Here is a 17,513-nt window from a genome sequence, read left to right on the forward strand (position 1 = left end):
AAATATGATAGTACTTTTGAAGTAGATGGATGATGTTTTACGTCACTATGTAATATTTTCATGCCAAAGAAAATTAAAAAAAAACAGTGGCCATTTCTGATGATTTAAACATAGAGGAGTAGTTTATAAAATGCTTTTTTTTTTATTGATTTTAATGAGCCGATAAAGCAGACGTTCTGTCTTGTGAAAGTCAGAAAAACACACAGCTGTAATTAATTACATTGATTGACCTACTGGGATACATGTAGGGAAAAGCCATCGTTAACAGTATTAGTTCCACCCGTGCTCTTCCTCTCTATGGCACGTCCAAACGTCTGCTGTGACAAAAACCTACAGTAGGCGACAGAGTGACACTGTTTGGCACAAAAATCCAGTTATCAGCACAAGAATTTGGCAAATCTCTGTCCAACGTGTTTAGTGTAAAGCTGAAGAAAGCCACTGGATGGCGACAAAGGTCTTTGGAGAACGCAGCCTAAAGCCTTCAGTTAGAACTCCTTTTTATTCATTCATTTGTATTATACAATGCTATGCTATTGTCTAGATATTAGTACTTTTTTATGAATGGATCCAACCCAAAGTCTGAGTGCTTAAGTCAAGTGTGGGAAAGATGATTTTGTACCGTTTGTGGAGGCTGAATGTGACTCCCTCTGAGGCTTCCCAGGGTGCTCGTTTATTCCTACCTGTAACACTGTGGACGTGTTTGTTAGAAAACACTCCAATTAGAGCTGCCCTCTGGCAGCCTGGCAGCCACACACACACTCAATTAGAGGACCTGTCAAAATTCAAGCAAGTCATTTCTTTTATTGCCAGTCAGACTAGTCAGCGTCGACATATTTACATCACGGAGCTAATTTACATCCGTTTAATTTGGATTTTAGTTAAGGAAAATACTGGATCGCTTGTGGAAATCAACCGTATGAAACTTCACATCAAAGTGATCGTTGAAGTTGAGGGCATATTTTCAGCACCATGGACAGCTCCAAGGATACAACCTATTGGAACAATAGATGTTCTAGGAAGTTTGAAAGCAGTCCCTACGAGTTAACTTTATAAAGTATATTTATATAGATATAGGAACATATTGTGACTCACATGGCACTTACAATACACAGCCAAGTTACATACTCGATTACTTTAATCATCAGTATATTCAAAGAAAGAGTTGTAGTCTCTAAAGCAGAGTTATTACTATGTACTGGTGCATTCAAGTCCGGATTTGGAGACGTATACGACTTCAAGTGTACTGAAAGTGACCATGATGATGCTTTGATATTGATGTAAAAATGCAAAAGCTTGCCAGAGTAGATGTGTTCTTGGACGAAAGAAACGTGCGCAAAGTGAGTGATACAATGAAAATAGGTGTATTCCTCTGCGGGGTTTACATCCTCAACATTACCACCTTACTGCCAGCGTCTGCAGAATAAACGCGAGGCAATAATTGCGGAGCAAGATCATAAATCAGGCCTGAAATGTAACCTGGCAGAGCAAAGGTTTCCTCCATCGCCAATATGATATTATGATATTGGAAAGCTTTCCCGAACAGGTTGTGCGTCATGCCACTCTCTATTAGATGCTATTTTCGTCCTGCCCTGGAAGACATTCATCCACCATCTACTCACCCTGACAGCACCCAATAAACCCACCACTCCCATTCATCTCCACCCACCTCCACCCTTTCTCCTCGCCCCTCGCTCTTTCCCTCTCCCTCTCTCTCTCTCTCTCTCTCTCTCTCTCTCTCTCTCTCTCTCTCCTTTCCGTCGAGCCTTGGTGACTTAAAAAACAACATAAGAGAATTGTGTTTGTTCGGCCAAGAGGATTATTTTTCTGGTACCTTAATAGTTTTCCAACAAAATCGCCTTTGACACTTTGTAAATCTTTATTTGGAGGACCTGCTGCTGTATTTTTCTCCAAAGGAAAGGTAAGGTAATGTCAGTTTCTAATAGTCTCTTCCTTTATGTGTTGGCAGACTGGAATTGCATTTGACCATCGTGACAGTTGTTGATTTAAAGAGAGATCAATAAGGCAATTCTGGCCTCCTGGAACCATGGTGTCAGCGCAACGGAGAGCTGAAACCTAAAGGTTTGATTCTAGTGATGCAGCACATCGGACACAAAACCCTTATGCATCTGTTTTAGGTCTCCTCTGGTAGTTTTCTGACGGTGCGTCGCGTTTGGGAAGCGTCAATGGACTTTTACGCACGAAACACAAACCACGAAGGTCCATTTTATTAACCTTATTATGCCACAGAGCAGCCGGAAGACTTTTTAGGTAACATTAAAATTGAATAGACTTCGCGTGAGTAAACTGACAGAATAATTGGAGTAAGCCATGTAAGGAAAGCGAGCAGAAAGGCGCGCGTAAAACATCTTCAACTGCCTTAAAAGCTTAACAAGTGTAACTCTAAAAATACCATTATTTCTGGTTTGGGGATTTTTCTGATTCATATCTTTTGTTTTGATGACACATGATGGAGTGCCGTTTGTTCCCCTTCACGCGTCAGTTGGACACGGTAAGGTATCCACTCTATAGCTAAAGTTCAAATATGACATTTTAGTGTCGCAGTTTTAAATAAACATTACGTTTTCTTTAATTGTTATTTGTAGAAAAATTTGAATTATATGTATTTCTCGAATATCGATTTCATCTGTGAGGTTTAACTGGGAAAACGCCGCTTTCGGCCAGATTTAAAATGATGCGCGTGTATATTTTGGTGATCCGGAGATTTGGAAATTTGCATTAAGTTGAACAATGCGTAGAAAACATGAAATTCATATTTAAATAACTTTGTATTCTCCGTCTGGAAACAATGGGTGTCAGTTTGAAACATTCACTCAACATAATAACAGATTCCATTTTGTCCCTTTTAAGAATCTGGATGCCTTACATAAAGTGTTTAGATTGTGTTGTTTTAAAGTTGGTGATCAAATTAATAGTTCTTATTTATATGAGTTTAGTCATCTCCTCTAATGCGCATAGAAGCACTTTAATTGCATTATGTCAGCCTATGCCGTTAAGGTGAGGCTTCTGTGAAATATGTATTTATTAGTCAAACACCATAGAAATGAGTTTCTTTCTTTTTCTTTCTTTAAAGTTCTTTCCATGAGATTCCAGTTCCCCGCGCGCAACAGTACTTGATCTCGGCGGGAGGAAGCGGACGACAGGAAGATGGCCATCCACGTCGAAGGTATCGTGGCTATCGTGATCTTCTACGTCCTGATTCTGTTCGTTGGGATCTGGGCCGCGTGGAAGAACAAGAACTCCGGTGTTGGCGACGGCGGAGACCAGAGCGAGCGCATCATGGTCGGGGGAAGGGACATCGGATTGTTCGTTGGTGGATTCACAATGACCGGTGAGTTGGTTACGGGGATTCTTTGAATTTTTGTTTGTTGGTAGGTGTTCAACATATGAGGTCAGAAAAAAACAATAAATTCCACCAACTCAGTCGTTTACGCACGGACAGCACTGCGGCCACAAATATAATTGATTACCACTACTTTCAGAATTACAATCAATATAGTCCTAATCACTTAAAGACGCAGCAAGTTATTGCTGAAACGTTTTAAATCAACTCCGTAAGTTTAAATATATGCTGTGAGTCCGGAGGTCCCGTGTAATTGTTGAATGACTTCAATTCTATTTTCCCAGCACCAAATGTATTCAGTTGGATCTTTACCAAATCATAATCACAACTACATGCCGGTTTAGATTTAATCCCTTCCCATCCACAATATACAACCATGACTTAGTAGGGTTCTTGTTATTAGAATTGACTTATGCAACATGCACCAAACTAATGTTTTTTTTACAAAATGTTGTGTTTCAGCCACTTGGGTGGGTGGGGGCTACATAAATGGGACAGCAGAGTATGTCTACCTGCCAGACTACGGCCTTGCTTGGGCACAGGCTCCCTTTGGATACGCTCTCAGCCTGGTAGTAGGTAAGAGCCAGTGCCTTTGTTTAATTACACTGTAAAAAGCCTGTGTATTAAAGAACCATGTCCAACGATAACTAACCATAAATAACCATACCAGTAGTTTTGCATGTTTTTAGGCCTTTTACCACAAATTTCCTTTTACCACAAAGGTTCATTGATAGTTGTTCTTTCTATTACAGTGATCATCATGTCTGCTTAGATTTTTGTCACTCTGCAACATCGTTGTGTAGCGATGCAGTGTAGACTTTTCAAATGAATCTGCACCTAAAACTGCAGTAGCCTAGCAGACAATAATGACATCACTTTGACAATACGTTCTCTAAGAAACACAATATATCATAAACAAGAATACTATAGTGCTTCATCCACACATAAACAGGAAGTTCCATAGGGTCACGACATGCAAATTATGCACCAGATACAAGTTGTGTGTCAAGTTATGAGATATTATAGAATTTCATTGATTCAGCGACCGTAAAAAACACACTTCAGTTGTCTCTTACCCTATTTGTCTTCCTTACCTTGTTGTTTGAAATCGTTCAGGTGGGCTTTTCTTTGCCAAGCCCATGCGTTCACGCGGGTACGTCACCATGCTGGATCCCTTCCAGCAGCTGTATGGAAAAAGGATGGGCGGCCTGCTCTTCATCCCTGCACTCATGGGCGAAATCTTCTGGTCTGCAGCCATTTTATCTGCCCTGGGTGGGTGATTATTTGCCAGGGACACTTAAAATAACAACACCTCCATGTTAATGAATACACTCACATGACTAAACTCGCGGTCTGAATGTGTTGTCCCGCAGGCGCCACTCTGAGCGTGATCGTGGACATAAACATCAACATGTCGGTGGTGATCTCAGCCCTGATAGCTATCTTTTACACGCTTGTTGGAGGACTCTACTCTGTTGCCTACACAGACGTGGTGCAGCTCTTCTGTATCTTTCTGGGCTTGGTGAGTTTCACAGTCAACGTCTACCCAGCCAGGGACTCTAAAGATGGCAATGAATTCCAGCATTGGATAGACTTCTGTATGCAGGGTTACATACGTACTTACATCTACAGACACTAGTCTACTGTGTACCTAGTATTGAAACGCTATCAGACTTTGTGGAACAATGAGTAGGAATGTCAGAGAACTTTAACAGTGGAAACCTAATAAAATCACAGAACATCAATGCTATTTGCATTTTGATACCCTCCTCTCCATCAGTGGATCAGCGTGCCTTTTGCCCTGTCCAACCCCGCCGTGTCGGACATCAGCGTTACAGCCAAGGAAGTCATCTACCAGTCACCCTGGCTGGGCAAGATCGAGCCTGAAGACAAATGGCTGTGGGCGGACAACTTCTGTTTGCTGGTAAGCCTTTTTTTTTATCACATAATTTAAGATATAGGAGTATCACTTAGAATAACTGGAAGCACCGCAGAACCGCTTTGTCACATTTGTCGTGCCAAGAGTACGTTTCAGAGCTGCGGAGGTCTAGCTGACTGTTGTGCATTTGGTTTGGTGTCTGTATTTACCATGGTGTTTCTGTTTCTAGATGTTGGGGGGGATTCCCTGGCAGGTCTATTTTCAACGGGTTCTTTCTGCCTCTTCAGCTACCTACGCCCAGGTCCTTTCCTTCCTCGCTGCCTTCGGCTGCTTGGTCATGGCCGTCCCCTCTGTCCTCATAGGAGCTATAGGGGCCTCCACTGGTAAATACGCACATGTGCATTACATTGTTCGGTACAGCTTCATTGAGTAAAATAATGTTCAAATAAATCAAGATTATTGTCCTTTGGTTGTAAATGGACATAAGCCAAGTACTGATTCAGATCAAATAGCTTCGACTGCATGTTGTTTACATCTGGATTAGATGCCTACAAATGACACAACAATGACCAAACTGTAATTTCTATTCTACACACACACACACACACACACACACACACACACACACACACAGTGGCGTCTGGATCGCAGCCATTATATCACGGATGAACACAAACATATCAGACACTGATCCATGAATGATGTGCTTAGACACACACACACACACATTGATTAAGCCGTTAATGAAAGATCACAAGACAATTAAAACATTCAGGAATGTGATCCTTCGTTCAAACAGGAAACTGTGATCAAAGGAAAAAAGGATGCCTTCCTGGGTTGTTTGTAGCCCAGCAGCTTTTTATTATCAGATGCATAAATGCAGATGCGTACAGTATCTGGAGGGTAAACAACATCAGATGGATCCCGTCATGACGGGCAGAGGAGAGAGTCATCAGACCATGTCGATTTAGTGAATATTACATCTGAAGAGGAGCTAATTAATCTGGTCCGTCTGAAGCTCTTTCATGTACAACCAGCGCTAAACAACCACTGCTTGTGAATATCCAGGGGAAGGAGAGAAAGACACAGATTGTAAACCTCTGGAGGATGAAGAGAAGGATAAAAAAAAAAAGTGGCAAAAAGACAGAAAGATGTCAGAGGGTTTAAAGGGGAAAGAGAGATGGGAGGATGGGGCAACAGTGGAGAACGGGTGGATGTATATGAAGGACAGGACGTACCTTCACTACGGAGGTAGACCTGATAGTTTCAGAGAGACATTCATTGTCCCCACATAGTGAATCCTAATGACTTTGATGATCCCATCACTTTTCCTGTAGCGCCTGACTCCATGAAGTCCACATTTTGCAGTTTTGACTGAAACATCTCCGCAACGATTGGATGAATTTGATTCACACGTTCATGTTCCCATCAGGTTTAACTGGAACAACTTTGGTGATGATCGGCCAATATTTAAATCTGTACAATACTTTGGTGGATGACCTGTGAAACTACTGGCACTCCCGTCAGTCACGGTGTAACTTTAGGTTTAGTGCTAATTAGTAAATGTTAGCATGCTAACCTGCTAAACTATGATGGTGAACATGGTAAACTGTAGATAAGCAGCTCAAAATGTCTCATTATAATGAATGGCTTCCAATGGCTTCAATGAAATTATGATTAATAACGTTTACAATTAAAATGCAATTAAAATGCAATTAAACTGATGTATTCTACAATAGTGGCTCGTGTTTCATATTAAGACCAATGATCCATAAGGCACAAACCACTGTATCAGCCATGGTTAATATTGCATGGATGTCATATTTTCAATAAGTATCTTTTATTTCTGGCATCCCTCTTATTACTGTTGCTTTCTCCCTGTATTTGGACTAACAGCACAGCATTACATTGACGATCCCTGCTGTAGTTCAGACATGTGAAGCCCTTTTATTTCACAGCAGCTGAAACAGGTGTATCCACAGGGAGCGTTATAATGAAGTCTCAGAGTCGAGCCTTTTGTCTTGAAAGCTGAGAGATTAGGACACAAATTCAAAATTCAACAAATTGACCAGAAACAGTTTTATTAATCTTAACATAGAAATACGGGCCAAGTACAGCTATAACTTATGTTATGTTGTGTTATTGCCTCACGCAAGTTCAATAATTAAGGCAAATATTTCTGTTTTATTTCGCACTTATAGATGATCCTGATATTCAGAGAATATTACTCATCAGAGGTCCAAAATTGTGGCTTTATATTTCTACTGACATTGGCATATTTTTTCCCATTTCTTCTCCCAGACTGGAACCAGACTTCTTATGGGTCTCTCCCTCCGAAGGATAAGGATCAGTCAGACATGATCCTCCCCATAGTGCTTCAGCACCTCTGCCCGCCTTACATCTCCTTCTTTGGTCTGGGCGCGGTGTCGGCCGCGGTCATGTCATCGGCAGACTCGTCCATTCTCTCAGCCAGCTCCATGTTTGCCAGGAACATCTATCAGCTCGCCTTCCGGCAGTCGGTAAGAGACACAATAACAGTGAACAACAATGATACTGACGCACATCTGCACAGCTTAAGCCAGTGGTTGCAAACATCAGTCAAATAATCTATAAATTGGTGAATATTACACCTGCTAAACATCAGAGAACGTAAGATGACATTAGCATTTCATTCAAAGCACCGCTGTGCCTAAGCCTCATCTTATCTTATCCATCTCTTTCTTCTCTCCGCCAGGCTTCAGATAGGGAGATCGTCTGGGTGATGCGCCTCACCATCTTTGTATTCGGAGCTCTCGCCACTGCTATGGCGTTGTTAACAGGATCCGTGTATGGCCTGTGGTACCTGAGCTCCGACCTGGTCTACGTCATCATCTTTCCCCAACTTCTCAGTGTGTTGTTCGTCAAGGGCACCAACACCTATGGCTCTGTGGCCGGCTACATCTTTGGTCTTCTGCTGCGCATTGGTGGAGGGGAGCCCTACCTCAAACTCCCGCCCTTCATCTACTACCCCGGTTGGGTGACCCAGGTGAGGATCCACCACGTCACTGGGGATGTAGAGCACTTTATCCAGCAGAGGTTTCCGTTCAAGACTATGTCCATGCTGGCATCCTTCTTGGCAAATGTGGCCTTTTCTTACCTGACAAAGTACCTATTTGAAAGCGGTACTTGGTCCCACAAGTACGACTTCCTGGACGCCGTGGTGTCCAAGCATAGCAAGGAGATCATGGACAAAGCCACGCTGGTGAGCAACCAAGACAACATCATTCTTTCAGAGATGGCGCCCGTCAAGCAGGTCCTGGGTGCGTCACTCGCTGGGACATTCATCAACTCTGAGGTCCTCAGTGATGATGGGGCATCCAGTCCAGAGGCTTTTCACAATGAAAACTAGGCAACCAAGGCACAAAAATTACCAGAACCAAGGGATTTAAAGACGAAGGAATAATCTGAGGGGCATCCACATTCTTCAGGAAACTTGCTACTGCCGCACTAGAAGCCACAATCAACAGAAATCTGCTGTGGCTTCCGAGTGACTCCACAAGTTTGTTTTATGCTGATATACATGGTGCCTCCTTCTTTTTTAATATCCCTTGCCTAGAACCAGGAAGATGACAATTAGCTGTGTCGAGCGTAAAACATACTCATTCTTTTTTTTTTTCTCAAATCGTGACTCTGTGAATCTGAAACCACTGCAACCATTTTAATTTAAGTGCTGCAACAGTGAGGGACTTTCAGGGGAAAACAAATAGAGGCTGCTGTGGACAACGACGTCTTCAAGGGTAATGAGAATAGTGCAATAGCTAACCAAGGGATTGTGTCCACGTCTAGATAGCAGTGTGTGTGTGTGTGTGTGTGTGTGTGTGTGTGTGTGTGTGTGTGTGTGTGTGTGTGTGTGTGTGTGTGTGTGTGTGTGTGTGTGTGTGTGTGTGTGTGTGCATGCTTGAATGTGACAACAAAGCAGTGAATAAGCAGAAACGTTTCTGACTGTGAGGTTTAAGTTTGCATAGAGTCAATTTATTAATAGCAATAATATTTGTAGGATCTATGTTGTGTAGATAGATACGTCGTACTGAATTTGCAAGTTTCTGTCTTTCTTATTAACTTGAAGACCAATATATTTCTTATTTTATGTTTCACGTTCACTTTGCTCTTAATCCTCCCGTCAATCTCGCTAATTCCAGACACAATAAGTGTTGATTTAAGAACCACATGCCACCGTGATATTAGCAAACTCGCCAAACAGAAGGTTGATATTGGACGATTCTGCAGATTCCCAATGGCAGCCTGGATGAGAATTCAGAAATCTGAAACACTTAAGTTTTAAAAATGATTGGCGTTAACAAACGCTGTACTTCATTGATATATAAAATGGTCACACAGACGCTATTTTAAAACATGCGTGTGTTTGTGTGTGTGTGTGTGTGTGTGTGTGTGTGTGTGTGTGTGTCTGTGTCTGTGCCTATCATGGTTTGTTTGCTCATCCTAAACCTGCATTGACCGGCCAGCCACAGCAGGTTAGCGGAGACAGGAAATTATTGCTCCTTCCCGAGATGGTGTCAGTAGCGCCGGTCTTTATCGATCCCCGGTCGATTAGCCCTCAGAACGTTTGATTAATGCTGCACAGAGGTTTGAATCTGCGGTTTATAAGGGTTTGTTTGACAGTGTGTCATTCACAGCGATGACATTTCAAAGTCTGTTACTGATTGAGCGCCATCGTTCATAAATTCCCCGACGTCAGTCCAGTACTGTCCAGTTGACTTCTTTGCGTTTGTCTCCTCTAAGAATTGCTGTTGTTTGTTGGTGTCTTTTTAAATCTATGGACTCGCCTTAATTTAAAGGTCAGACATGGAGAATTCCTGGGTTTGACCACTTTTATAGAGATCACTGTGTCAGTTAAAGGATAAGGCTGTCGAAAAAATTCTATATTTAATGTATCGTCATCAATTAAGACCAAAACAAAAGATGCGTTTGTCTGTCTCTCAGTGTTCTCTGACTTCCTGACCCGATCTATGGCGCTCAACTGCAAGCCCGTTCATTACGACTTAAGACGTGTAATCTTTAATCATAAATATAAAGTGTCATTTTTTTTAAAAGGTGGAACAAATTTGGCAACATATAGCTGGGCACTGCAGTTTCCAGGAAACAGGAGTAAATGGTGCATTTGTTGGGGTCTATTTATAAATTATGCATCCTGTTGGGTATTTAGAGCAGCAGGACAATGAATATGGAACTGACTCAATTGAAACTACAGTGCCCATGTTGCTCTTACTGAAGGAATATATATCACCCGGTGTGAAGGGGCGGTTCACTGATGCGTTTTCAATAGTTTCTTGGACAACAATGGAGATTTATGGCTCGGAGGAACAAGCTATGTCAGGCTTTAGCTGCTCAGACGATACTTGTTCGTAGAATCAATTCATTGTTGATTTTGGTCTTAGGTATTTGGTGACAATAAGAGAAATCTAGTTCAACACCAGCCTTATCCTTTAAGGTGGCAAGATGGCCTTATAGTTAGTCTTTAGAGAGACCTGATCCCTGTAAGCAGCACATATCTGCTGAGGTACAGTAAGACGCACCAAATCCAAGCCTGACCCTATCTCGTCTCTAAAACATAAATACAGTTATGGGATTTATGATTTGCCACCAAGATGACGTCAGCTTGACGCCGAATGGGATGACTGCTGGCCCTGATGTTATGCAAAGTGTCGGGCAATCTCATTGGACTCAACTGTGAATGTAAACCTTCCTCCTCATCAGACAAGCTTCACGACGTGCGTCGCACATGGAAAAGAATCTACGTCAGACGTCCAACTGGCACAATTGTGTCTATATGTCGTGAATTGCAATGATGCTGTATTTTCGTGTGATAAATGTACATACCAAAAAAAGCATAGAAACAATTTAGTCTACCTTTAAATGCAGCATTAAAAATGGTGTTTGTTTACAGTGAACTTACAGCTATTTATTTATTCATGCAGTGTCTATAAGAGTATAGTTGTAAACATATGTAAGGTCAGTTGAATAAATTATATTATTTAGCACATTTGGGGTTTTTTCTCTCTATATGTACATACTTGCATTATAGCATTTTACATTTGTACACAATTTGCATAATGTGTCAACTTTCAATTACTATTTGAGACGATATGAAACAAATATGGAAAGATGGATGCGTGCGTGTGTGTGTGTGTGTGTGTGCGTGTGTGTGTGTGTGTGTGTGTGTGTGTGTGTGTGTGTGTGTGTGTGTGTGTGTGTGTGTGTGTGTGGACTGTTTGGTGGAGGGTTTAATCTAGAGGTTGCCGCCTGCTTGGGCGCATCAATCAAAACGCCTACCTCAGAATTGTTAGACTGCAGAAACTCAATGCTGTCAATCTTTCTCTCTCACACACACACACACACACACACACACACACACACACACTTCTCAGATCCCAGCATGACTACACCAGTCTGACCCTTCTCAGTTGAAGAATGGAATAAACAAATTCAAATTGTGTTATTTTTCAAAGTAGAAGAGAAGAGAATATATTATATTTTGTGAAGTTCCTTTTTAACTGTACCTGAAGTAGCAGTATATTACGAGGTTTAACTAGGACTAGTTTTATTATGTCATGGAATAATCAGTCATAACTAAAACATCTTTTGGGAGTTAAAGTAATGGGAAAACGACAGGGCTGTATCAAATATTAATATCAAACCAGGATGGACAAAAATAAATAAAATGCAACTGTGCAAATTCAACCCTATTCTTTTGTGAAACAAAATCCTAACATAAAGCATATGAATAACAACGATAAACCACTTGTTTTAATTGATCAGCTTGCATCACAGGATTTACAAAAGCAAAACTTAGTTCAGCTAACCGCTCTACTTTAATGTGATCTGAGGGTATTACATGAAGTGAAAGCACGGCTCCTCTTATCTGAGTGCATTCGCTTCTTTTCACTTTCTCTCGCTCGCTGCCTTTCTAGGATTTCTATATTTGACAAGTCACCAAGTGCTTCCATATAGATGCTTATTGTCGTGTAGCGAGTCGTATAAGAATCTATGAAAGAGGGTTGTTTTTTTTTAATCTTCGTCAGTATTTCTTCACTAATGATATGGTTGGTGGTGTCATTATGGTGCCATTTAGAGCCACTTCTATCACAATCCCTAATGTGCTTTCCGGTCTTGCTCATTTTGAATTGAGACAGTCGTGTTTCAATCTGTAGAGCTGAGATGAGGCAGTTGATTCACGTGTGGATGTAACACCTCTCTCCCTGTCACCGCTTCGTCTTGTGGGAATCATGTATGCAGCCTTCCACGCCTCCGGAGCATCACCTAACAGCAAGCTATTATTCCAGTCTGTAGAAGGAGGATTGAGGCATGGTGGGAAGAAGGTTTACATGTAAGCGTTAGTGTCAGTGAAACCGGCCACAGTGGCAGATGATTCCCCTGCAGGTGACAGACATGAGATTGGTCTGATAACACTATTACACAGAGGAATGTCTTTGGAAAATAGTTATTCATTTCCAAGTCAATTATAAAGCAAAAGCCTCATGCAAGAATATATTTGACTACTTGATATACTGTATTGTTTTAAAGAAAACATATTTAGAATAATGTTTCTATCTGTAATGTTCCTATATTTTATTTGAACTTTTGCCTCCATGAACGACGAGTCCACATACGTGAAATGTATTGACTTTAGCTGTCATGAGTGCATAACGTCAGAAGATTCATCCACACTTACCCACCAAATCTGTTCATCTAAAATTGTCAAACATGCAGTGATTTTTTTTTTGGCAGAAGATTTACAGGAATTTAAAAAAATAAATTGCTTAAATTAGGCTACTGGAGAAATAATGCATGAAGCTTTTTCCCGCCCGTCAACTAATGCTGGCATCATCCACGATCCATCTCGAGTAAAACTTGCACTTGGCAAAATATATTGACTATTTATAGTATTTCTTTATTTTACCATTTAATATGTAAAGATAGATGTACGATCATTGAGCCCTTTACGCAGGAGAGATTTGCAGGAGAGATCTCGTACGGTGCAAGAACATTGTGCGTGATTAAGGTAAACAGACCACAGGTCTGATTCTTCCTGTGTAAAGTATTTTATGTTTGATGTATCATTGGCCTTTTCATAATCCCTCGAAAAACAGATGCAAACTCTAATGAGCTCCTTATCTTATCCTATGTCATCTGACCCTACAGCAGAGCCGCAGGCTTCACGACTCAAGCTTTGTCGTCACTGACGCTTCCTATGTTTAAAACAACCGCAAACTCCCCGAACGCCGTCAGTGGCATATAAATCACACATAGAGAGAGAGAGAGAGAGAGAGAGAGAGAGAGAGAGAGAGAGAGAGAGAGAGAGAGAGAGAGAGAGACAAACACACTCATACGTCCAGCCCTGCAGCACAGCTCATGACTTATTCTATCTAAAACGACAAAAAGAAAAGTCAGGAAAGCAGTTTGGAAGTGCTGATGAAAAGCCAACTCGTTACACTCTTTGACACCCCTTATCTTTTATTTATCGATTACATGTTATTCTACATTTTAATTGCTTTGAGCTTTTAATAACTAGCTATGATTTAGCGTCTAATAATGGATAATTTATGCCTTCAGACAATTTCATTAAAAGCTTTCCCTGGCTGTTTCATTACACACTGACATCCATGTATTTAGAAACACTGACTGGCTGGTCTGGACTGGCGCTGGTGGGGAAGGTGTTACTGTAATGTTTAATTCTGGGCCGGAAGTATCAATCTATATCAATCTATCTCAGCTGCTTGGGTTAATAAACTAAATCAAATCAGTCTTCAACGTGGGGAAGAGAGAGGACCATATTTTTTTTAAAAGCTATCCATACGTCTTTATGGGGCTTTGTGAGCCAACAGAAGGAATCCTCGTACGTTTTAAACTGAAAGGACAACAGGAAGAGGAGGTAAAAGCTATGAATGGCTTTTGGGCCAAGAGGCTTGGCTGAAAGAGAACAAAGGAAGCAGAAGAGGAGGAAGGAAGTTGTCTTAGTAAATGAAATGCATTGTCGAGATCATCTCCAGTGCCCGTACACTGGCACAAGTGGAGTCTTTTAGTGTTGCATTCACAGAATGTGGAGTCCTAAATGCAGCATACCTGGAAACCTCAGCAACGACCATTCGAAGATAAGACATAAAACAAGAAGAACAAAGGTCTAGCTAAAGAAGACAGAGTGGGATGATGTCATTTATAGCAATAAATCTTGGGTCATTTACTGTTTTTTCAATACGGGCAGCGAATAATGGCCAGACTGGAAAAAAAAAAGTCATCGTCATTCTTCGCATTAGACTAAGTGCTTCACTTCTCAGATCAGAAGTGTGTGTGTGGGGGGGGGGGGGGGGGGAGAAATGAATGGGGAGGCCAGACATTTACTGTCGCAGCCTTAGCTCATATGAGGCATGAGGCTGGACTGAGCGTCTCCACCCACCGGCTACGTCCTTGCTTCTGTCCTTCATCATTTGAGAGCTGAGCTCATGGGGGAACTTGAGTTTCTTCAGGAGTACAGCCAGCGTCACTCTGTAAAACCTGTTGGCGCTGCAATGCATATTGTTTATTGTCTTTTTATTTTCATATTTATCCCTACAGAATGCTAATTATTGCACTGCACGTCCCTGAGATCACTTGGCAATCCAACAATTTATCAATTACTTTAACGCCCTTTTCCATTAGTTTTCTGTTACTAATTAACAGTCTGTTGGCGAGAGAATTGTGCTTAAAAATGGAACCATCTGCTCTATTTTGTCGCCGAAATCCTTGAACTTGAACTTGCCATGGTGTCGTCAAAGAACTTTGCAGGAGAGATAGTCTCTTGAATCCTTTTTTTTAAAATCATATTACAGTAAGACGTTTCCAGACAGTTAGTGCTGGAATTATTCTATAATTGTGTCATTGTTAACAAACCCTGTGCCATGAGAGACCAGACCCAACAAAACATTAATCCATCTACACTCACAGATATGTAGTCATGCTCAGAAATTACACTCACACACACACACACACACACACACACACACACACACACACACACACACACACACACACACACGCATAGCCCTCCAGGGTACATTTTATTGATGCAATACTGTAGACAGGATCGTAAATGATTGGAGGTCGTATTATGGAGCTGTGGCAAGAATAAGAAAGCAAGTCTTTGTCCAACGTTAACAAAATCGAACTACCGGCATCTCTAAAACCTACTAATTAACATGTTTAATTCATACAAAAACAGACATAAAACAATACATTTCAGTTTATGCGCCACATTATGTCTTCGCAGTAACCTCCTGAAGTCTAACATGAGGAACAGTCTAAATAAAACGACAGGAACGTAGCAATACGCCACATAACCTGTGTCCACTCTTCACGCCGAGCTAAGCTTGAATATTATGAATATATTCAAAGTGTAATTAGGGAAGTCATCCACATTATTAAGTGGCCTTGCTTTGTGAGACAGCTGGATCTGAGCTGTGAATCTGCTACAGACCGTCTCTGAATAAAGATCCTCCTGACATGACTGTGCTGGGAAGAGAACATTCTCAGTTTTTCCTCATTCCTTTGTGTTTCCAGCACAGCTGCGTCATTAGCGGCCCGCCTTCAGTCTCAAGCGGGTTTCGTATGAGACAGTTAGTCACAACAAATACACGCAGACAGACCGAGAGAGCTCCTTCTGACAGTTAAACACTGTCCCTTGTGGTCCAACCTGCCAGCATTAAAAAGGTAAAAAAAAAAGAAAAAAGAATCAAAATGTTCCAATTATTTTCCCTTGACATTTCTCACAACACTTTCTGATTTGTAAAATGATAGAGAACTGTGTTGAAGTCAATCATGTGAGAACAGTGCGACCGTCTTCATTAGCCTCATTGTCATGGCTGATTAAGTCTAATGTACCTCCTGCAAAAAGCAGGTGTCCTCCTGGGAGCGTAATGAAGTTATGGCCGTGGTGTGCGATCTGGATGTGCTCTGGACAATACCTTTGGACAGGTTGCACTGTCGGGTTGCAAAATGAGCCGTGGAAAATATCATGCAATTGAGTGAACTGCAGTCACACTGACGTGCAACATCGTTTTTCATATTCCCTTTCCCTGCCACGTTTACTGAAGGAATATTTATTGTAGGAAGTGGAAAAGCAGAAGTGGTTACTTCTAAAGCCATTTATCAGCTGAAATCTTTTTTTCGTCAAACAAACATTCACGTCAGTTTAATCGCGTTTCTCAGAATTCATCCACCCATCACACCAAACTTGCAAAACATCACTTTGATGCTGACTAATGCGCTTGTTGATTCACTTACTCGTGGAGGCGACTGCAGAGGCGCGTTATTAAGAAGCCAGAAGTAAGTGTGCCTTCATATCATGCTTGTGTACAAAATGAGAAATGTGAATATTGGTCTAATACATTCAAACTATATCATATTAAGCTCAAAGAACTAAATACAATAATGGCATAATCATCATAACTATCATAGATTTTAAGGGTTTATGTGTGCAGATGTATTGACAGGCCTGTCCAGTATACGGTGAGTGTTTCTGGTCTTGGTTCTACACACCAGCGTTCAGCCGTCAGACCCACTGGGACTTATGTCTGGTACTCATTGACATCCCTTTTGTTTTCATTTCAAGTTTCAAGTCTTGAAAGGAGCACGTTTCAAGGTGTCAGTCAAAAACATGGACGATGGTGGTAAAATGATTTGGAAGTGATGGACATTTGTCTGTTTACCTCAAATTTAAAAGAAATATTTTCTCACAACAAAACGTCCTATTTCTGTAATATAGCCTCAAACTGTGTTTTTTTCCTTTGGACAAACCACAGGTGTTTTCATTTGCGAAGCCGAATTAATTGTTCTCCATAATCTGTTTGCAAATTGGATTTGTTTTTCCCTGAAGGTTCTCAAACAGCTTCTTTTGTTCCTGTTGCAGTGAGTCTGACTTTTGACAGATAGCAGCTTTCATGATTCAATGTGATTGACGGTGTTCTCGTGCACATTTGACTGATACACTGCACCTATTGATTTCCTATCACTGCAGCACCACAAGGAAAGACCACCTCAGTTTGTGTGCGTGTGTGTGTGTGTGTGTGTGTGTGTGTGTGTGTGTGTGTGTGTGTGTGTGTGTGTGTGTGTGTGTGTGCGTGTGTGCATTTGTACATTTCACGAATGAAAAATCCGCCGCTAACCATAAAGTCTCTTCTTTAATCTTTATTTCGATTGTGCCACCACTCTCATCTGGATTCACTGCATGCCATCAATTATATT

The 17,513-nt window shown here is 41.3% G+C and overlaps 1 protein-coding gene across 1 annotated transcript; it reads left to right on the top strand.

Annotated features, from left to right (window-relative positions):
* The first annotated feature begins 1,830 nt into the window (after positions 1 to 1,830).
* LOC137892448 (high-affinity choline transporter 1-like) lies at positions 1,831 to 11,266 on the top strand. Its single transcript, XM_068737572.1, has 9 exons — positions 1,831 to 1,918; positions 3,092 to 3,349; positions 3,824 to 3,937; positions 4,478 to 4,633; positions 4,735 to 4,883; positions 5,142 to 5,285; positions 5,470 to 5,623; positions 7,542 to 7,759; positions 7,975 to 11,266. The coding sequence occupies exons 2-9, from the start codon at positions 3,166 to 3,168 to the stop codon at positions 8,626 to 8,628; spliced, it is 1,773 nt and encodes a 590-aa protein (XP_068593673.1). The 5' UTR covers positions 1,831 to 1,918; positions 3,092 to 3,165; the 3' UTR covers positions 8,629 to 11,266.
* Positions 11,267 to 17,513: the final 6,247 nt, after the last annotated feature.

This window comes from Cebidichthys violaceus, unplaced genomic scaffold, assembly GCF_023349555.1.
Source record: "Cebidichthys violaceus isolate CVI_PGR_0920_01 unplaced genomic scaffold, fCebVio1.0.p SCAF_11, whole genome shotgun sequence".
NCBI lineage: Eukaryota > Metazoa > Chordata > Actinopteri > Perciformes > Stichaeidae > Cebidichthys > Cebidichthys violaceus.